The following is a 22,879-nucleotide window of genomic DNA, read 5'->3' as shown; positions in this document are numbered from 1 at the left end:
CATTAACCACCCTGCGTGTCATCGACTGTGGCACAAAAGCATGTTGATGTCGATATCCACATTCATACACAGGCTCGTTGCAGTTATTGTTATTTGCGGTCGTAAACATTATTTAACATTAATTTTAACAGTGTGTGTGGGGGGTGGACCAGCCCATGTTCGATATTTTGGTGATTTATACAACAAATGAATGTGTTATCCCTTGCTTTATCTAATAACATAACCAAATGACCTGGATTGCAGCGAGTTGAGATTACATTAAAAATACATACATGGTGCAAGTGATCAACGCTGTTTGAGATTCTGCGCAGATTACAGCAATTGTAATTTTCTTCACAGACCAGCAACAACCTATGCATGCTATCTTGAACATGCACGCTTTATATGATTACGTAATAAGACTTTTATAGTTAGAGTAACCAACAAAAATGTGGCCATGGATGTGTTACTCATTTTAAGGTTTTTATTGTGTTTCAAAAGTGATAATGAATTGTGTTTAGTTGTCAACGCAACCAAATGAATGATCTGCTTAGATATTTTCATCTGTGCCACTGACTTAGTCTGGCTTAATTCCAGTTTGTCTACAAATTAATAATTGATATGTTGAATTCACAACTCCAGCTCAACCAAAAATCCAAGTTAAAGAATATGACTAAATCTAGGTGTATGTATTGTCTATATTTTTTTAAATTCTGAGTTGAATTTACACAATAGCTGTTGATGACTTTCCAAATGCTATATACTGTAGGCCTAAGTAACATCATTGATGATATATGAGTGATAAAGTATGGTACATTTAATTTGCTCTGTTAAACCTACCCTATGGAATGACTTCGATTGCAACAGTGAATCTATCTAGTTTAAGTGGAACTCTCTCAACAACCAGTATCACGATAACACATTGGTAATAGTCAGTGACAAATATCATAGCTAAGCAGACCTGTGCTTGGCTTGGTTAAAACCCTTGATGGGAGACCAAAGGAGAGCTGTAGATAGATCAATTCTCCAGTAGGAGGTGCTTTCCAGCTTACTTTCTTATGTATGTATGTATGTATGTATATAGTGCATATAACGTTAAAGATCTGACATTTGTTTTAAAATATGGGGGTGGGTGCGGTTCTCTTGCAGGAAGATGAAGACGGAGTGGATCGGTTCGTCAGTTTCTTGTCCCGGAAGTTCAAATCATGTCAGTAAAGGTACTCTACAATTGAACAAGAGACGCTGGATTTATTGCTTGCGTGCTCTCTGGTCATGGCCATTGTGGAGAGGTTGATTGAGTGTGTGGACAGGTGTCTTTTATACAGGTAACGAGTTCAAACAGGTGCAGTTAATACAGATAATGAGTGGAGAACAGGAGGGCTTCTTTAAAAAAACTAACAGGTCTGTGAGAGCCAGAATTCTAAATGGTTGGTAGGTGATCAAATACTTACGTCATGCAATAAAATGCAAATTAATTACTTAAAAATAATACAATGTGATTTTCTGGATTTTTTGTTTTAGATTCCGTCTCTCACAGTTGAAGTGTACCTATGATAAAAAAAATTACAGACCTCTACATGCTTTGTAAGTAGGAAAACCTGCAAAATCGGCAGTGTATCAAATACTTGTTCTCCTCACTGTATATATTGAAAGTTAGGTTGGAGAGAGATGAAAAATAGAACAAAAACAGAATTGGACATTGGTTCTAAGTTCCCACTGAATCCATAGCCAGCCTTGTCAGAGCGTGACAACCTAGATGCTATTTCAGCAGAGAGAGAGATTGAGAGAGAGAGAGAGAGAGAGATGTGGATAATACTCTTCACAGTCAACACACCTCTAAAGGATGTTTTAATAGGCTAGGCCATTGGTGACAGTCTGAAATAAAAAGTATAGACCCTGATGAGCACTTGGTTTATTATTTCTCATTTTGTTCGTTTACTGCTGTTGATGTTTTTATTACAGACACAGATAGAAAGTGTTGGCCTCCAGGGGTCAACTCAAACTTTGATGACACTGAATTCAAAACATGATTGACTTTGTTTAATCAAAAATGCCATACGAGCTCTAGTTTCATGAACACTTTCATGACAGTGTTGTAGAAAGTGGAACTAGAAAAAGGCTAACCTCTCAGCTGTGGTTTTTCACTGCTACTATTTTATGCACAAAAGCACCAATGAGATAAGATATCGGTACCTAAATTAACTACAATTTCTTCTCCCCCCCTACAATCAACACTGAAGGATACACTTCTTGGGAGAACACTCCCAGCTGAGAAGGATCCTTCTCCCACTTCTCTCCGCGCTTTCAAATGCTACCAAATGGCCTCATTTATTAACAATGAAACTGGCCTTGGTGAAAATGGCCCCTATCAATGGAAATCCCTCCACTTTTGCAGGACAACAGAGATGTTGCAGAGTGTGGACCCTGAAGGACATCATGGGACCAGACTGCTACAATCATAAGACTGAACCTCACAGAAAACCTTCAATTATCTCAAATTCTCTTTCCCAAAGGACACGGTGTGCCAAAGATGAATTCTGATATCCAGCCTAACAAATTAATGATTGTGTAATTATGCTATGTTTTTCACAATACTTTGTGTAAATGTATTTCAGATATTTGCTAGTAATCATAAACTTGACGTATTAATTTTCAGTGCCCTGGGGACAACACATTTTTACAAAGAAAATGTTTTGCGAGAGTTAGACAACATACATTTAGTTTTGCCAGCATTAAGTACAAGTTTTAAACCAACCAGGGCTTTTTGTAAGGCAACAAAGTCAGATTGCAGCTCTAAAATGCCTGTTCTATAGTTTTGGCAATGGCATACATAATGTCATCCGGAGGGTCGGCATTATAATTCGTTGCAGTTCAAAGCATTCTCACTGAAAATGTCATTTCCAATTGGGTGGAGGCGGGGAGTGTTACCTGAAGGAATAAATAACCAATACAATCCTATCCTTCTCAGTCTAATAAAGTGTCTGCTTCTGTTTTACAATACCTGCTCTGGGTAATATAAATAAGGTACTGGTTATCAACATGCCCATGCACCTCACTCCTCCCCCTCGCTGGCACGCCATGTTATTTCAACTTGGATAATGGGTCATATTTGGTTGATCAATGAGATTACAACCTATATTCACCCACTCAATTGGACAGCCAAAAGTTAGTTGAATTTCCCATCTGTAATCCCTATGCGTTCAACCATATAAAAGCACAAACAAATTCCAATGGAAATTGACAATCTCCACAGAACTGTGACGACCTTGCTATCTTGAACTTGTGCACTGTAGTTATATGATCACACAAGAAGAAATGTATAGTGACATTAACCTCAGAATGTGGCCAAGGATGTGTTTCTCATTTTAGGGTTGAATGTTACATTAGTTTGTAAGATAGCCTTAACTGCAAGCTATTTACTGTATTAAAAAGTCATATTGAATTGTGTTTGCTAAGCAGGGCTGGGATTGGATAAAACCCTGAATGGGATGCCAAAGGGTAGCTGTACATAGATACATTTTCCAGTAGGAGGTGCTGCGTAGCCTATATTTTTTTTCTGATTTTGGATGTAACGTTGAAGATCCGACCTTGTTTTAAATGTAAAAACTCTACATATTTCAGACAAGGTTTGTCTATGTTGAAACTTGGTTAACATGATGACATAATCCTGTGATTGATCTTTTTTCAAATCCAATGTGTTTTCCATGTAGATTTCACATCACAATACGTTGACAAATTATGTTTAAACAAGGTTGATTCAACCAGTTTGTGCCCAGTTGGCCCTCTTAGATATCTGCCCTTTGAGGTCAATATCTACAGTAATTGATCATAAGACTGACAATGAGCTATCCCAAAGGCATTGTCCTTTCATCTTCTATGGCCTATATAATCCGTAATCCATAACATTACAGTGATGGGAAAAACATACATGTAGCAGTCTGAAAAGAAACAGATGTCTAAAGAAAAACACAGGCTAATGATACAAACTGATCATTTGACATGACATACTGTGCTGTTGAGGACTACACAATGCATGGTACTTCTGAGGTGATTCATCAAAATAATGAATCCAGAAGATGTCTAGGCTACTCTTCCTTGCCCCACTCTGCATATGTCACATCATTTACATTCAGTGTGTGCCACTGACAGGAAAACACCTAACGGATCACTCACTGGTGGGATTCAAATGAGCTTGTTTAAAGCAATATTTTAATTGGAAAAATATAGATAAGTAGCCTAATGAACAATAAGTTCAAGCAAGTTAAATTTAAAGAATATTATAGAATGTAATGTTTCATTATAACACATCAAAGACATTGAAATCATGAGAAATGTATATTTTGCCTTATACAAGCTTATCCGTATGTGAACCTATTTTGAGCCCTAATGCACTGAACCTGTTAAAGTACCTGTATGTGCAGCTATCGTTTTGTCCAAGTGCAAAATTCGTTTATTGTGTATGCATGTTCCCTTGTTCTTACAGTTCAAGGCTGCTTTGGGGTTGGCTATATAAATCTATGGAGAGCGCGTTTCGCAGCACGTGATGTGTCTTTCGAAAGTGATGCTTCATAAATATGCACACACAGAGAGAGACTTCAGACATCGCAGCAGCCGCAACTTAGGTCCACTGCGGGAGGCGCACATGAGAGAGCAGATGCCATTCTGAGCGCCCATCAATAAACCGTATTAACCAATGAATAACTAGATCGTTAGACAAATATATTTTCTATATAATTGTAAATGTTTTAACGTTCCTTGTTTTAATGATTACATTTATAGTTCTTTTGTCAGGTATTACGAGTCAAGGTTGGATTAATGGTTGGATACATTTTGGGTGGAGGGACCTGTGCGAGCAATGTGAAGGTAAATACTTTTAATTAGGTTATTATAAACTCTTTATGTGTCCTAATCAGTGCCCGACTTCGGCAGGAGCCCACTGGAGCCGAGGACTGTGGCACTTCAAATGTTCTACTGCTTGAGTTCATGCACATCTTAGAATATTAGCTCAAAAGTATTTCAGAGTTCCTGCACCTACATATAAACGGTGCCGGCACTCAAAATGAGTTTTTCATTCATTTCACCGTACAAAAACGAGAGGCTATTGTGGGCTATAGCAACGGCATCGAATTGTAGATCTATAATTGAGGAAAAAGAACCCGTTAATTAATGTAAAAAATAAATGCGAAACCTAATTAACAAATAATACATTCTGGTCTCATAGAGTAGACGTAACATAGTGAAAGTAAAACCCGAAAACCTCAAATTAGTATGATATGTTACATTTGTTATGTTTACATAAAACAGAAGGTTACTTAATTCCAAAACGAAAGGAGTGTGGTTGGTCAGGGTGGAAGGGTGTCCTATAACACGAACTTCTAGTAACCTGAAGGTTGCGCGTTTGAATATCATCATGGACAACTAACATTTCAGCAACTTTTCTACTACTTACTACTTTTTAGCTACTTTGCAACTACTTAGCATATTAGCTAAACCTTCCCCTATCCTTAACCCTTTAACCTAACTCCTATCCTTAATGTTTATTCCCTTTTAGATAGCAGTATAATACCCCATCAGCTTCGGTATGATTGCACCTGTGCACCATCCTGTGGCTACTGCTAAACATGAGAATGACTGTAAAGGGAATGTATAACAGGAGCTGCATTTAGTGATCTCCGACATAGCCTAGCTTGGCCAAACGTGAACAAAATAGACTGCCTCTTGTTGCACATGAGTTATCTGATAGGAATGGAATTGTTCTCTCTGTGTGACATGCAGGGCAACAGCTAAGTAACAGTGAACTCCCTTTGACCATTCCTAATGGTTAACCTACAAAAAATGGAATAAAAAGCGTTGCCCCTCATGCACCCCAAAAATCTGAGGAGGCACCAAGTACGTAAGGATGGCTGGAGGTGGTCCGGGAGTTGGAGAATTTCGATTTTTTTCAAACACCTGAAGCCGTTTTCCTGCCATATAGAGCCATAATCATTATGCTTAATTCTATGTAAGAAATATGTCAATTTTTTTGCATAGCTAAATTAGCTAAAATGTAATAATTAATTCTAATTGTAAATTAAAAAATATATTTTATTTATTTTTTAAACAGGACAAATCTTAGGGTCCATGTGCCACTGTGTTTTAATGATTATGACACCTCTGCTGATCATCATTAGACAATTCAAATGTTATCAAATTAAATATACAGGTAACTGCCAAAATAAAGGAAACACCAACATAAAGCGTCTTAATAGGGCGTTGGGCTGCCATGAGCCGCCAGAAGAGCTTCAATGCGCCTTGGCATAGATTCTAGTGTCTCAACAATTTTTCCATGAGAAATTCCATCTTTTGATGTTTTGTTCATGGTGGTGGAAAAAGCTGTCTCAAGCGTTGCTCCAGAATCTCCCATAAGTGTTCATTGGGTTGAGATCTGGTAAGAGAGACACGCACACGCACACTTCTAGTCATGGTAACTAAAATCATGGGCAACTGGGCATTTTTATACATGACCCTAAGCATGATGGTACGTTAATTGCTTAATTAGCTCAGGAACCTGCTTTCAGTATACTTTGTTTCACTCATTTACTCATGTTTCCTTTATTTTGGCAGTTACCAGTTAGAAGTTTGTAATTAGAACACCCCGATGATTTTGCTCATTCAAGCAATGTGAGAAAAAGCCCAATCTAAATTATAGTTTAATTTTGGCAAATAATATAGGATTAAATGCCATTTTGAAACAACAACTCTTTAACAGTTTAACTGTCATAAAAGGGCACAATTCTTGCTGTCCTTTCCAATTTCTCCTGTTCAATGTTAAGACATAAACACAAACATTTCTCTTATCATTTCATAGGTTAACCAGAGATCATCTTAAACCCCAGTGTTCACATCTCAGGCCCAGTCATGAAGTCTGTGCTGGATGGTGTGGCAGACACAACCTTCCGGACTATAACCTCTGGACTGCTGTACCTTGGCTCCAATGATGCCAGCTATGATGACGCCACCATCAACACTGACTTCACTAAGGGTGGATTGTCCGTCCAGAAGCCTTTACCTGCTTTCCGCAGTAACTCTTTCCCAGACAAGGTGCCTGGAGATGAAGAACTCATCCTAAAAGGCATTCCATTCTTTCCCACCAATGCCACAGACCTGTTTGGCAACAGTAGCGGCTTTGGTGATGAGGGAACCGGAATCCAGTGTGCGGAGAACTTCGTGGACATGGAATGCTTCATGATCCTGACCCCTAGCCAGCAGTTGGCTGTGACGGTGATGTCCCTCACTCTGGGAACCTTCACTGTGCTTGAGAACCTTATCGTGCTGTGTGTGATCCTCCAATCCCGCACACTGCGCTGCCGCCCCTCCTACCACTTCATAGGAAGCCTGGCTGTAGCCGACCTGCTTGGCAGCGTCATCTTCGTCTACAGCTTCCTGGACTTCCATGTGTTCCACAGAAAGGACAGCCCCAATGTGTTCCTCTTCAAGTTAGGTGGGGTCATCGCTTCGTTCACAGCCTCTGTGGGAAGCCTGTTTCTCACTGCTATAGACCGCTACATCTCCATCCACAGACCCCTGGCCTACAGGCGCATCGTCACGCGGACCAAGGCTGTCATCGCCTTCTGCGTGATGTGGACTATCTCCATCGTCTTCGCAGTGCTCCCTCTGCTGGGCTGGAACTGCAAGCAGCTCAACTCGGTCTGCTCAGACCTTTTCCCGCTAATCGATGAGAAGTATCTAATCTTCTGGATCGGGGTGACCAGCGTGCTGGTCCTCTTCATCATCTACGCTTACATGTACATCCTGTGGAAGGCCCACCACCACGCCGTGCGCATGCTGAGCCGCACCTCCCAGAAGAGCCTGGTGGTGTACTCAGCAGACGGAACGAAGGTGCAAACCATGCGCCCTGAGCAGACGCGCATGGATATCCGGCTCGCCAAGACCCTGGTCCTCATCCTGGTGGTGCTGGTCATCTGCTGGGGCCCTGTGCTGGCCATCATGGTCTACGACCTGTTCTGGAAGATGGATGATGATATTAAGACAGTGTTTGCTTTCGCCAGCATGCTCTGTCTGCTCAACTCAACAGTCAACCCAATAATTTACGCCCTGAGGAGCAAGGACCTGCGACACGCCTTCCTCAGCTCATGCCAGGCATGCCGGGGCAGTGCCCAGCAGCTGGACAATAGCCTGGAGTCTGACTGCCAGAGCAGGCACATCGCTGCCAACAGGGCTGCAGAGAGCTGTGTGAAGACCACTGTGAAAATAGCCAAAGTGACTATGTCTGTCTCCACTGAGACATCTGCAGAAGCTGTTTAGCTGGTCATCATCATGCCACAGCGATATTGTGCAACTCATCTGTTTCAGAGGAAACTTTCTCACAAGGTGGTGGACCTTCCACAGGATGTAATAAATTACACAAATAGCTAAACGCTTCAACGGTTCATTACTTCATTGTTTTATGTTTATGAGGTGTGCTAGTATAGTGTTATAGTGCCTAAGTGCCAAATTGATTTGTAAAGGTGATGAAGAGAGTGGATGGTGGACCTATCCAAGACTGTCGTAAGTCTACTGCTGATCATAGACTTAATGATGATCAAACTGTAGATAGTACTGATGGTGAATTCATGAAGGCTTAGTATATTTTTGTACTGTGAATTCAGGTTCTGAAACAATGATATCTTAATTCATGGGATAAGGGGCTACTGAAGTTTTTGATTAGAAGTATGTGTTATCAAGATGTCAATATGTGTACGTACCATAAAGAAGACAAATCTTTGAGGCTTTGAGCAGCCAGACGAGGCATTGACTTTGTCCAGGCATCATGTACAAATATACAGTATGTTTTGTGAATAGTTTACATTAATTTACATAAGGGTATAACTTTAATATGTATTTATTTAAGACATGTACGATTCATAAAGCAACAGAGTTACTCATGTATTTTCTTTTTGTACCTGTCTGAGTTTATTATTTAATACAGAAATAACCGAGGCTTAGGATAAATAAAGCCTGACCTGACTTTGTGTAGACAGCTCCATTGATTGTTGGGCGTCATCTTTCATACAGAAGCTGGATGAATCTGAAAACCACATTGTTCAATTTAATGACATCAATTTGTCATTTGAAGCCATAATAAGCTCATCTGCAAGATGTGTTTAATAAGCCAAAAATCTACAATGGAATTCTCTGTAATGTAGGTACTGACAGACTGATACGTAACTCCTCCCAACAAAAAAATCACATTTATTCTGCCTTTCACTTCTTCCTCTCTACTCTTGGCTATAGTAGTATTTTTTCAATAAAAATGAATGTACACCAAACAATTGTACAGTGTTACATACAATGCAGTTCTGAAAAGTGGTGGCCACACTACCATAAAAATCATGCCATAGATTAAATTCAGATGATTTAAGTGGTTTTCATTCAATTCAGTACATTTGTGAATAACCTTACAACTTGATAAAAACAATGTCAACCTTCAATCTTATCAAATTGTTTCAGTGTTACCGTCAATAAATATAATTTAGCACTATTGATGCGGATTCTTTTGATATTTGAGGAGACAACAGCTACCCTAGAGCAGGCCTAGAGCTCAGCTTTTGGATTAACTAAAAAATAAGATAGCCTGTTAACTTTTTGGTTTTCTGAGTACATGTTTTATCAAAAGCAAGCCTTTCATTATAACTGACAACATGTTAGAATGGAAGTTATACTGTGTATGCATTGTATGGAAATGAGCCTTTTACAAGTGTTGATGAAAATGTAATTTTCAATTAGATTATATAGGAATTTTAATCTAGAACTATGACTCAGTTAGCACAATTGTTCTTTAGACATTTATCTTGGTGTTAAACTACTACTGACAGCTGTTTACCAGTGTGCTTTGCTGCCTCTCGTATTGTTGAGTGTTGAAGATCAAATGTCAGCTGTCAAGTGGCTTCTGTACAGTGGTGGCATCTGAGGATTGTCTGTGGAAAAAAATCATCTGCAGGATTCTTTTTCTTCCTTATTGCAATGTAATGTTTCCAAGCTTTTGAATAAAGTCACAGCTGGTTATGATGTCTGCTGACCATGTTCATTTTTATTTGCTGAATAGTTGTAAGTACAGTGTGTTCAGCTTACAAAAGGCAAGAAAATCACAATAGAACAAATTTGATATACTCATAAACTGTAGTAGCGGACACCTAGGTCATGTTTGAACAACATGCTTCCTTCCTTCCTTCCTCCCTCCTTCCTTTGAAGTAATCTTTGATAACATGGTGTTAGATCTAACACAAAGAAGTGTAAGCAATCACCCATATAGCTTCTACACCTACACCAATCAAGTCAGATGTGTTATTACTCCATCTCAAAATGGCTGGAAGGAAAGACACAAAATCTTTTCTTTTCCAGGAATGGAAGGAAAGCAGTGATTCCTGAAGCTGATTGTCGCCCTCTTCTGGACTAAATACAACACTGCCCTCACATTCATACAGCATGGGAATTTCCCAACAATTCTTCATTGTCCTCATTGTAGACCTTTTTGGAAGATGGTTTATCAGAACAATCCTGCAGGGTGAATGAATAATGATACTATGGCCAAATACAGGGCCGGGGGTTTGTATGTATCATGCATCTCAGAATAAAAATTAGGTCCCACTGTCCATGTAATCTCATTCATTGTGATCTAAAAGGTCAAAACGGATCCTTAATCAACTCTCCTACTCTGAGACTCTTGATACATCTCTCTACATGGGACTTTGAACCAGTGCTATTAGCACTGCTATACCTTGTCTGTTTATAGAACAGTTCAGACTTACAGCTGAACAGAGACATATGACAGAGGCAATGTTATGACTATGATTTAATAGGATGTCAGTTCAGTTACATCTGAACATGAACCCATGGACAAGCAAATGACATCTAAGTAGAGAAGGAAGTGCACCTCAAACACAATGGGGCCAGTCCTAAACTAAACTGAAAGTATGTAGCCTACTACTGACATACATGGGAATGTCCTACATAAGAAAGACACATTGAAGGAATATTGAACTATTCTCCAATCATTTGAAACGGCTGTGGGATGAGCTGTTGAATGAGCTGTAATAGCCTAATATATCTCCTGGAAACTTCATGATGCTTTTTCCTGCTGGTAAATTATTCACATTGCAGGACAGGGCCAGTTTTCCCAAAAGCATCTTAAGGCCGAGTTCCTCGTTAGAACCTTGGTAGCAACATCGTTAATTATCTGAGCGGTTTCCAAAAGCCATCCTTATTAAGGTTGCACTTGTAAACGCTCGTAATCTAACGCCTGCCTCAGACCAATAGTAGAACAGTTAAGTGCGTCATTAAATGTTTTTTTTGCCCTCCTGCATTACTTAAAACCTCTTAAGGATCGGACCCTTTTTTTCAATTTTCGCCTGAAATGACATACCTAAATCTAACTGCCTGTAGCTCAGGACCTGAAGCAAGGATGTGCATATTCTTGATACCATTTGAAAAGGAAACACTTTGAAGTTTGTGGAAATGTGAAATTAATGTAGGACTAGGATAATATAACACATTAGATCTGGTAAAAGATCATACAAATAAGAAAACATTCCTTTTATTTTTTGTTTCATCATCTTTGAAATGCAAGAGAAAGCCCAATATCTGATGTAGAAATCTAGGCGCAATTTAGATGTTGGCCATTAGATGGAAGCAGTGTATCTGCAAAGTTTAAGACTAATTCAATGAAGCATTGCATTTCTGTTCAAAATGTTGTATCAAGACTGCCCAAATGTGCCAGATTGGTTTATTAATACATTTTCTGTAACTGTGCACTCTCCTCAAACAATAGCATGGAATTATTTCACTGTAATAGCTACTGTAAATTGGACAGTGCAGTTAGAATTTAAGAATTTAAGCTTTCTGCCTATATCAGAAATGTCTATGTCCTGGGAAATCTTCTTGTTACTTACAACCTCATGCTAATTATATTAGGCTACGTTAGCTAAACCGTCCCACTGGGGGGACACCAATCCTGTAGAGGTTTTTTAATACACAGATCTCAGCTACACATAGAATCACATGGTTAATCCATCTCTCTGTGACCGCAGATAACATCAGAACAAAAGATGACTACAAATCAAATCAAATGTTAATAGTCACATGGGCCGAATACAATGCGCCGAATACAATACCTTACAGGTCCAAAACGATATCATAACCACCATCGATAAAAAACAGTACTGTGAAGCCGTCTTCATCGACCTGGCCAAAGCTTTCGACTCTGTCAATTACCGTATTCTTATCGGCAGAGTCAACAGCCTTGGTTTCTCTAATGACTGCCTCGCCTGGTTCACTAACTAATTCTCAGATAGAGTTCAGTGTGTCAAATCTGAGGGCCTGTTGTCCGGACCTCTGGCAGTCTCTATAGAGGTGCCACAGGGTTAAATTCTCGGGCCGACTCTGTTCTCTGTATATATCAATGATGTTGCTCTTGCTGCGGGTGATTCTTTGATCCACCTCTACGCAAATGACACCATTCTGAATACATCTGGCCCTTCCTTGGACACTGTGTTAACAAACCTCCAAACAAGCTTCAATGCCACACAACACTCCTTCCGTGGCCTCCAACTGGTCTTATACACTAGTAAAACTAAATGCATATTCTTCAACCGATCGGTGCCCGCACCCGCCCGCCTAGCATCACTACTCTGGACGGGTCTGACTTAGAATATGTGGACAACTATAAATACCTACAGTTGAAGTCGAAAGTTTACATACACCTCAGCCAAATACATTTAAATTCAGTTTTTCACAATTCCTGACATTTAATCCTCGTAAAAAATCCTTGTTTTAGGTCAGTTATGATCACCACTTTATTTTAAGAATGTGAAATGTCAGAATAATTGTAGAGAGAATGATTTATTTCAGCTTTTATTTATTTCATCACATTCCCAGTGGTTCAGAAGTTTACATACACTCAATTAGCATTTGGTAGCATTGCCTTTCAATTGTTTAACTTGGGTAAAATGTTTCGGGTAGCCTTCCACAAGCTTCCCACAATAAGTTGGGTGAATTTTGGCCCATTCCTCCTGACAGAGCTGGTGTAACTGAGTCAGGTTTGTAGGCCTCCTTTCTCGCTTACACTTTTTCCGTTCTGCCACAAATTTTCTATGGGATTGAGGACAGGTCTTTGTGATGGCCACTGTTTCATCGAACCTATGGACATTTCTCCAAAAATTATGATCTTTGTCCCCATGTGCAGTTGCAAACCGTAGTCTGGCTTTTTTATGGCGGTTTTGGAGCAGTGGCTTCTTCCTTGCTGAGCGGCCTTTCAGGTTACGTCGATATAGGACTCGTTTTACTGTGGATATAGATACTTTTGTACCGGTTTCCTGTTTTGTACCTGCATCTTCACAAAGTCCTTGTTTTGGGATTGATTTGCACTTTCGCACCAAAGTACGTTCAGAACGCGTCTCCTTCCTGAGAGGTATGACGGCTGCGTGGTCTCATGATGTTTATACTTACGTACTATTGTTTGTACAGATGAACGTGGTACCTTCAGGTGTTTGGAAATTGCTCCCAAGGATGAACCAGACTTGTGGAGGTCTACAATTGAGTTTGAAGGTAGGCCTTGAAATACATCCACAGGTACACATCCAATTGACTCAGATGATGTCAATTAGCCCATCAGAAGCTTCTAATGCCATGACATCATTTTCTGGAATTTTCCAAGCTGTTTGAAGGCACAGTCAGTTTAGTGTATGTAAACTTCTGACCCACTGGAATTGTGATACAGTAAAATATAAGTGAAATAATCTGTCTGGAAACAATTGTCGGAAATATTACTTGTGTCATGCACAAAGTAGATGTCCTAACCGACTTGCCAAAACTATAGTTAGTTAACATCTTCTACAACCAAGCCATAAGACTCCTGAACATCTAATCAAATGGCTATCCAGACTATTTGCATTGCCCCCCCTCTTTTACACTGCAGCTATTCTCTGTAGTTATCATCTATGCATAGTCACTTTAATAACTATACCTACATGTACATATTACCTCAACTAACTGGTGCCGCCGCACATGACTCTGTATTGTTACCCTGTATAGTCTCTCTGTTGTTATTTTGCTGCTGCTCTTTTATTTCTTATTCTTATCTGTACTTTTTTTAAACTGGATTGTTGGTTAAGAAGTCTCTTGGACCTAGACTTGGCGCTTCGGTACCGCTTGCGGTGCGGTAGCAGAGAGAACAGTCTACGACTAGGGTGGCTGGAGTCTTTGACAATTTTTAAGGCCTTCCTCTGACACCGCCTGGTATAGAGGTCCTGGATGGCAGGAAGCTTGGACCCAGTGATATACTGGGCCATTCGCACTACCCTCTGTAGTGCCTTGCGGTCGGAGGCCGAGCAGTTGCAGTACCAGGCAGTGATGCAACCATGCTCTCAATGTTGCAGCTGTTAAACCTTTTGAGGATCTGAGGACCCATGCCAAATCTTTTCAGTCTCCTGAGGGGGAATAGGTTTTGTCGTGCACTCTTCACGACTGTCTTGGTGTGCTTGGACCATGTTAGTTTGTTGGTGATGTGGACACCAAGGAACTTGTAGCTCTCAACCTGTTACACTGCAGCCCCATCGATGAGAATGGGGTGTGCTCTGTCCTCTTTTTCCTGTAGTCCACAATCGTCTCCTTTCTCTTGATCACGTTGAGGGAGGGGTTATTGTCCTAGCGCCACACGGCCAGGTCTCTGACCTCCACCCTATAGGCTGTCTCGTTCTTGAGGCAAATACAAAGTTGTTGATGTTTTTGCAATTGATAAACCTATTAACAAGCAACATACAAAAACATGCTTCAAATGAAAACCGATATGACTGCATTAAAATATAAACAGTAGGCTATAGGTGTTTTTAATCATATTGAAATAGATTTCATGTTCAATCAATTGAGTTCTATTTTGCTACATGTAGGCTACTTTCTGGGATTTGTCTCAATATGTTCCTTATGTGTATCTTGCTCAATGATGTTCCAAATCAGTGACTTTGTGCATTTTTATTGTGTAAACATTAAAATAAGCCACCTCAATATTTGCAGCCATATGTGGTAATATCGCTCTATATGAGCTGATCCATCCTCAGTATTGTGAAATAATTAAAATATTTGAATTGAGAAAGCTGATCTGAGAGCAGCGCTCACTTTCTTTTGATCAGTATTGACACGTGCTCCAACGAAGCACTTAAGAGGCGTCCGCATGCTTCATGTACGAAACAGTTCGGAACAGTTCCTGCATATATTATGATGACATTTTGTGATGTCTTGGTCTTCAGAAAAAAACAAATTTGAACGTTCGTGCACACATATTTTTTTCTTGAGGCAAGCCGAAATTCGGAGCCGAAGTCCATTCCCCTTCCTGTCATTGGTCAACAGTAGGGATTCTTCAATTTAGTATTTGTTGTCGTTCAAAGATAGATACAGTAAAGAGGTCAATCGAGCCTTTATACCCCTCAAACTCAACTCTGGACCTCAAAACCAGATCCGCTGCATTTTTCATTGTTCCCCTCTAATACGGGACGGATTTAGACCTGGGACACAAGGTGTATGCAATTCATTATCAGGTAGAACAGAAAACCATCAGGCTCCGGAACTTGTAGAGTAAAGAGTTGAGTACCCCTGCTCTATGCTATGCTAAACGGAATATATGAATGGGAGTTTTTAAAAATGTATTTGTGGAATATCTTTCCTTCTTAATGCATTTGAGCCAATCAGATGTCTTGTGACAAGGTGGGTGGGTATACAGAAGATAGCGCTATTTGGTAAAAGAACAAGTCCATATTATATACATAGACAACCCACCCAACTCACACCCTGACCATACTAAAAAAAAAAAACATAATAAAAGAACTAAGGTCAGAACGTGACAGTACCCCACCCCCCAAAGGTGCGGACTCCGGCCGCAAAACCTAAACCTATAGGGGAGGGTCTGGGTGGGTGTCTGTCCGCGATGGCGGCTCAGGCGCGGGACGTGGAACCCACGTCCTTCTCCGCCTCTTTACTCGCCTCCGTGGCCTCTTTAACGCGGCGACCCTCGCCGCCGACCTCGGACTGGGGACCCAAGCCATGGGTCCCGAATGGATGGGAGATTCCGGCAGCACCAGACGGACACGAGACTCCGGCAGCTCCGAAGTGAAGGGCGATTCCGGCAGCTCCCGGCTGACTGGCGGCTCCGGCAGCTCCCGGCTGACTGGCGGCTCCAGACGGGAGACTCTGGCAACTTAGGACAGACGGGAGACTCTGGCAACTCAGGACAGACGGGAGACTCTGACAGCGCTGAGCAGGCGGGAGCACCTGTAGGAAGGAGACGGAGAGACAGCCTGGTGCGGGGGGCTGCCACCGGAGGGCTGGTGCGTGGAGGTGGCACCGGATAGACCGGACCGTGAAGGCGCACTGGAGCTCTCGAGCACCGAGACTGCCCAATCTTACCTGGTTGAATGCTCCCTGTAGCCAGGCCAGTGCGGCGAGGTGGAATAGACCGCACTGGGCTGTGCTGGCGAACCAGGGACACCATGCGTAAGGCTGGTGCCATGTACCCCGGCCCGAGGAGACACACTGGAGACCAGATGCGCTGAACCGGCTTCATGGCACCTGGCTTGATGCCCACTCTAGCCCGGCCGATACGAGGCGCTGCTATGTATCGCACCGGGCTATGCCTGCGCACCGGGGACACCGTGCGCCATAACACGGTGCCTGTCCGGTCCCTCTCTCTCCACAGTAAGCACGGGGAGCTGGCGCAGGTCTCCTACCTGACTTCGCCACACTCCCCGTGTGCCCCCCCCAATACATTTTTGGGGCTGCCTCTCGGGCTTCCAGCCGCACAGCCATGCTGCTTCCTCATACCGCCGCCTCTAAGCTTTCGCTGCCTCCAGCTTTGCCTTGGGGCGGCCATATTCCCCAGCCTGTGCCCAGGGTCCTTTGCCATTCAGGATCTCCTCCCATGTCCAGGAGTCCTGAGATCGCTGCTGCTGCCCGTTACCACGCTGCTTGGTCCTTTGGTGGTGGGTGATTCTGTAACGTTCGTCTTCGTCCTCCTCTGACGAGGAGTAAGAAATGTCAGACCAATGCGCAGCGTGGTAAGAGTTCATCCTTTTAATAAACTGAACTGAACACTAAAGACAAAGTAACAAAAGAGAACAAACGAAACAGCTCCGTCAGGTGCAACACACACTAAACAGAAAATAATTACCCACAACTCAAAAGTAAAACCAGGATACCTAAATATGGTTCTCAATCAGGGACAACGATAAACAGCTGCCTCTGATTGAGAACCATACCAGGCCTAACACAGAAATCCCAAAACATAGAAAAAAGAACATAGACAACCCACCCAACTCACGCCCTGACCATACTAAAACAAAAATATAATAAAAGAACTAAGGTCAGAATGTGACACGAGGAAGAAGCAAGCGAGAGGGCTCACTCTCGCCAAACTGTCCAGAATAATCCCAATGCGTCTCTATGGGCATAATATGCAGACCTAAAATTGTCGCCGGCCTTCCCGCTTTTTGGACAAAGACTCCCCTTATTAGGGCGGAGACATGAGTATCTCGTCATTATATACAGATCTATGGTTTCAGACTCTTGTGAATTGGAAAGGAGAGTTAGCGGATGCACAGTGCACTGTTAGAATGCTGGACTCCCCTAAAGTAAATTGATGTTTTGCCAAAATGAGATAATTACTCCTGTCTAAATAAAATCCTTCTTCAAAATAATCCTCCTTCAAAATAATTCACCAGGGATCATTAGCTTCTTTTTTCATAGCTGTGGATTGTTTCAAATCCCAAGTGTGTTGGCCTATGCCTATTTGGGAGCAGTGGTGAAACTAGAATTTTATACATGGGGTGGCCAGGGCTAGTTCAGGGAGACCACGACAGAAAATGTGTGTGTAACCCTAACCTGGCATCTAACAAGCATGAATGAATCCTATGATTGCTGATTAGAGGTAGAAGTGATAATTCACTTAACCCCGGAGTTCTTCAATGTGGCAGATAGTGTGGTCCAAAAGGGTTACTTCACTAGAATTCTTTAACATACTATGAATAGTCAGTGTCTCTACCTCAGAACTGCAGCTCAATTTCTTTCTTTCTCTCTCACACACACATGCACACACACATACACTGTACTGTACTCACATACTGCAGAGACTTGGGTCTCTGTTTTCATGAATATATAATCTGGGTCTAAGTGTTGAACATCAAAATATTTTCAGAAAATAAAGCTCAAGCCCCAAGGAGATAAGATAGCATTTGTGTGTTACATAAATTCCATAGTTAATTTACTTTTTAATTTTAAACACTGCAATTTGACATAACAGGTATCCATCAGAAATGGACTTGAAAATGTAAATAATTTTGGTGTCCATCAATATTACAAACTTACAGTATCATGTTTAATGCTCATATATATTATGTTTACTAATAGCAAAGAAAAGTTTTGGAATTGGGTTAATCAAGACCAAATGAAATCTGTGACATGCTACCTTTGGGATTTATCATTTAAGAATGTCAGTGTACTAGATAGTACACAGTGCAGGTTTTAATCATGACCAGAGGGACCGCCTAAGTGCCAAATTATCCTAGGTAGATTTAAAACAGCATAATTCTGCGGTTCTGGTGAGAACTGGCTAAATGTTTCACAAACATGTTGAGGGAGCATGCCCTCTTTGACTCAACACTGAGAATTCCGAGGTGACTTAACCTGTCATCAACCATTGTTGTCTTAAGGTGGGTTTTAATCAGTTGTAATGCTAAGAAGCTTCTCTCGCAAGAAGCACTGTTGACGGGTGTAACAACAGAAATATTACAAAGTGGAAACAGCTCATGGAAGACCTCTTTATAAGGTTCTAGAAACACAACCAAGTCAAGGAGAGTAGACAGTCTGTCCCTTCCACTTTTCTCTCTCCTATCAAGAAGCCACTTGGTTTGATGAACCTCATGTTTGAGGTCCTCTAAATCTGACTCAAAGGTCTGAGCAAAGGAAAACAGAGGCTCCTCATTCAAGAATGTTGTACTCTTTGGGTTGTGAGTCTGGATCCCTTGCATTATCTCGCAATTCTTCTTTGAAAAACGTCTCTGCAGCTCAGCTGTGAGACTGTCAAGCACCTGATAAAAGATAAGCTCGTTGGAAGCTCTCACCATCACTTTGGTCACTATTTTCTGTCCTACAGTGCTCATCATCAATGATTTGTAAAATCTTAAGCTTGTTTTAGGCTGTATTTTACACACTGTTTGTATACTTATTTTGCAGTGATTCTCTGCCTTCGAATGGAGCTTAAACCCATAATTTTTAAACGTGACCTTTTTCCAGTTACAAAAACCTGACTGTAATGTGAAGGCAGATTCAGGTGTATTGTGCAGAGACAAATGCCTACAGGCGAAACAATAAGTAAAATCTTGATTTACAGAATATTCAAGCCATGAATTGTCCTTATACCAGGAGCTGTTGAAAGCCCTTTTCCTAGTAGTACCATGCTGAGTTCTGGGAAATGTTTTCAAACATGACTGTACAGGAAGGACCCTCTTCTCTGGATCTTGAAATGTCTGAAATACATGTTAAATAATGTGTCATATCTCTATGGAAATGTATAATTAAGGGATCCACAAGATTAGATACTAACAGCTGCTAACTAAAATGTGTAGTTTAAAGTATAGGCCTGGCCTACCATTGGGTCCTTTTGGAACAGCATATCTGGTGCTTGACGCAGTTGCAATGGGCTCGATGGCATCTCCTGGCAGCTCTGGCTCACAGTCTTGCTCAGAGCCAGAGGTCTCTGTGGCATCCCTTGATACATCAATTACATTAAAATAACACAAGAACCATTAGTGTATAATAAAAATGGCACAGCCATCAAAACAAGAACACACATGAATCATCAACCATAATTTTAAAGTGAGGCTTAATGTGACAAAATTACCTATTACAAACTGAAGCTAAACTTAAATTCTGAACTGGGCATGTGACTGACTGTCTGGTAGGTGGTGGTGGTGGTGGTGGTAGACTGGTCCTTGTGAAGTCTGACCACACTCAGCTAGGGAGCTGCTCTGGGGTCCAGTAGTGATGCAAGGGCTGGGGTCTGTTTTTACCTGATCTGCCTGTTTGTGCTTCTTTAAAAATAAGTCTGATATCTCTCTCTTTCTATTAATGTTTAATTGACACTGCAAAAAAAAGACAGTCTATGGTTACATCTAAGCATCCAATTACCCACATTTTTGTCCAATCTCAATCATAACTACAAATCCCCATTATCATGACTGTACCTTAAAATCAACTACCAGCCTAAATTACAAGTCAGATCATGGCTAACGTTAGCCCTACTCTGCAGTAAGTAATTTAGCTAGCTATAATTTCTTACACCGTTTTTACGATAGCAAACAGGCTATCTGCAAATTGTGGTAATCTTTTGAGTAACGTTAACAGATTGATAATAAACAATTGTTCGTTTTGAGTTCAAGTACGAAAATCTAACTCAGTTAATGGATTTCAAATTGTTGAATGTTAACTTTCTGAACACTGACAGCTGTAGCCTACTAGTTACTAGTTACCCCACTAAACATTCGTATACAGTAACTTACAACACTGCACTGTATTTGCGTGTATTACTAGCACAGATGTAAACATAATGTTAGTCTAACAGTCTGTTAACAGTCTGTTAATGGAGTCAAAGGTCTAACGTTAATTTACACATCGACTCAACTTTCGTAAAAGCTGTTCAGGAAACCTAAACCTGATGCTAAACCTTAAAACTTACTACAAATATCATGCTTTCGCCAATCGCGAAAAAAACTCGTGGAGCTGTGGAAATATTCTCTCTTCTTCTTCTTCTGTATGTTATTCTTATTCTTCTGTATCTCGCAACCAACTAGAGCCGGCTCTTGTAGGTGAACGTTGGGGGGAGGCTCGCATACGTGAAGAGCCGAATCTAGTTATAAAAATATTAAAACATTAATATATGAATAATCAAACTATTTAAATTCATATAATTAACTAATTCAAAGAACGAAAGAAGAAATACAACTATATTGTAGCGACCCGCACAGACAGCTGTGTGTCATGTGTTAGGCTATTGGTTGTGTTGTACTTACTAGTAGTACCCAGTGTTCGCGGGCTCTGACATGCCAATCAACCTGCTATCTGCCAATCACGGGAATGCCTGGAATGTTCTCATACCGGGCATCCTGGTGGTTGGCGGAGTGCAACCAAAGGGGATGGAGCATTGGGATGGAGCATTGGTTTTAAGACCAGGTAACCATTGTTCTTTCTCTTATGTCTGGGCTTCACAAGAGAATGGTACTGTTGGTTTGTGGGGTATCTTTCATTTATTTGGCGTGGGCTACGGCCAAACAGTAGCCTGTGTAAAGTTGGGTTAATAAACCGTCAATTCGTAAACTCTATCCTCTGTCTGGACAATTATTCCTTTATGATCTAGTCAGGTCATTACAATATAGCCCTAAATGCTCAAGCGCACACACATTCGTTCTGACTGTCTGCTCAGGCTAACAGTCTCACCTGTTGTTCCTGTCAATTAGAAACGCAAAGTCAACCAATGCGCGAGGGAGGGCCGAGCCAACTCACTCACAGTCACACACTTAGCAGCCGAGGAGAGTGAGGAAAGACAGCTGTGAAAACAACAGCTGGAAAATGAGTCGGAAGCACAGTAGCATTTGAATAATGTAGACAATGTTAGAGCACAGTGTATAATTTGCCAAAACAAAATCTCATATAAAGCCGGTTCTACGCACAACCTACACCAGCATATGCGAACTGTGCACCCAACTGTGAAGCTAGCTGTAGCGGAGCTTCGAAATATCATGATCTGATGATTCCATATATCCAGTGGAAACTTCATAAAAACAGCAGTCTGTCATGAGCTCACTGATGCTGGAAGCTCTGAATAGGCTAGTTGATACAATGTTGCAAATTCGCTAGGGACAAGTCAAGACAGATAGAAAGGGGTGCAGACAGGCAGAGTAGAGATATGTGTGATTGAAAGATCCATCACTTATCAGGATAAACAAAAACGTTATTATTGAAATTAAACTGTTCCACGAAAATGCGCATATAACAACAATCATAATTGGCACGTAGAAATGGTAGGATAAATTGTTATCTTCCACAAACTTGAAACTCACGAGCTGCCTATGGTCTTTAATATTAACACCCGAGGTCTCGTGAAAAAACGTGTCCACCTATGGAAATCAAAGGCCCATCCAACTGATTCGTTCTAGCGGCCCTACTTGATTGTAGTCTAATTGGGTGGCCCAGCCTAACCGAAGCATGCACAAGCATTTAGAGACCGTTCTCATGGTGTTTTGTGATCTTCGGCCGTTGTAGGGAAGATGCATCTTTAAAACACTTGTAAACCTAAATTACATCACTATCGGGAAACTGGGCCCTGAACAATCGAGAATAGATCTACCACATAACTGTTATGTACAAGAACAATAAAATTAAGTTGAATCCGATTTGCACATTCAGAAATGAGACCATCCTTTATAATGAACAGGGGGGGGACACCTTTTCAAACGTTCTGTTCTTGGTTAGTGATTAACTAACAGCTTTATTCAAATTCTTCAAATCGTTTGAACGTACTGGATAATTTAAATTTGGTAGGTGGTTTTGGTATTCATGGTTTGTGGGGAATGTAGTGCAAAAGCCCAACTATTGGATATGAACGAATGAAAACTGTATGGCAAATACACTACATATACCAGCATAACAATCATTAATTGCGCATGCCCATTGGCTCAGAATTTGACGCCATGTTGGTTGTCATCAAGGAAAGAATTTGTCAACGACATTGGCAGAAGGAAATACGTGTCCGAATCTACTATCATCTGTTTGTATATAATAATTAATATAAAAGGATTGACTAAATTAATGTCAACTAACACTCGGC

At 41.0% G+C, this 22,879-nt stretch overlaps 2 protein-coding genes across 3 annotated transcripts; one reads left to right on the top strand and one right to left on the bottom strand.

The window, feature by feature from the left end:
- Nucleotides 1-4,572: 4,572 nt before the first annotated feature.
- On the top strand, nucleotides 4,573-10,028 carry LOC110529495 (cannabinoid receptor type 1A-like). Of its 2 annotated transcripts, XM_021611733.2 has the most exons (3): nucleotides 4,573-4,662; nucleotides 4,759-4,842; nucleotides 6,827-10,028. In XM_021611733.2, the coding sequence occupies exon 3, from the start codon at nucleotides 6,877-6,879 to the stop codon at nucleotides 8,281-8,283; it is 1,407 nt and encodes a 468-aa protein (XP_021467408.1). In that variant the 5' UTR covers nucleotides 4,573-4,662; nucleotides 4,759-4,842; nucleotides 6,827-6,876; the 3' UTR covers nucleotides 8,284-10,028. The 2 variants fall into 2 exon arrangements, with proteins under 2 accessions (XP_021467408.1, XP_021467407.1); XM_021611732.2 differs by having other exon boundaries at nucleotides 4,582-4,842.
- A 7,304-nt stretch (nucleotides 10,029-17,332) lies between these two features.
- LOC118965606 lies at nucleotides 17,333-21,029 on the bottom strand. The gene is made up of 2 exons (XM_036986840.1): nucleotides 19,646-21,029; nucleotides 17,333-19,523 (listed from the first exon to the last, which is right to left on the bottom strand). The coding sequence occupies exons 1-2, from the start codon at nucleotides 19,772-19,774 to the stop codon at nucleotides 18,570-18,572; spliced, it is 1,083 nt and encodes a 360-aa protein (XP_036842735.1). The 5' UTR covers nucleotides 19,775-21,029; the 3' UTR covers nucleotides 17,333-18,569.
- Between the last annotated feature and the right edge of the window lie 1,850 nt (nucleotides 21,030-22,879).

The sequence above is a fragment of the Oncorhynchus mykiss genome, chromosome 8, assembly GCF_013265735.2.
Source record: "Oncorhynchus mykiss isolate Arlee chromosome 8, USDA_OmykA_1.1, whole genome shotgun sequence".
In the NCBI taxonomy this organism is placed as follows: domain Eukaryota; kingdom Metazoa; phylum Chordata; class Actinopteri; order Salmoniformes; family Salmonidae; genus Oncorhynchus; species Oncorhynchus mykiss.
This window is presented reverse-complemented; position numbering and strand designations above follow the sequence as displayed.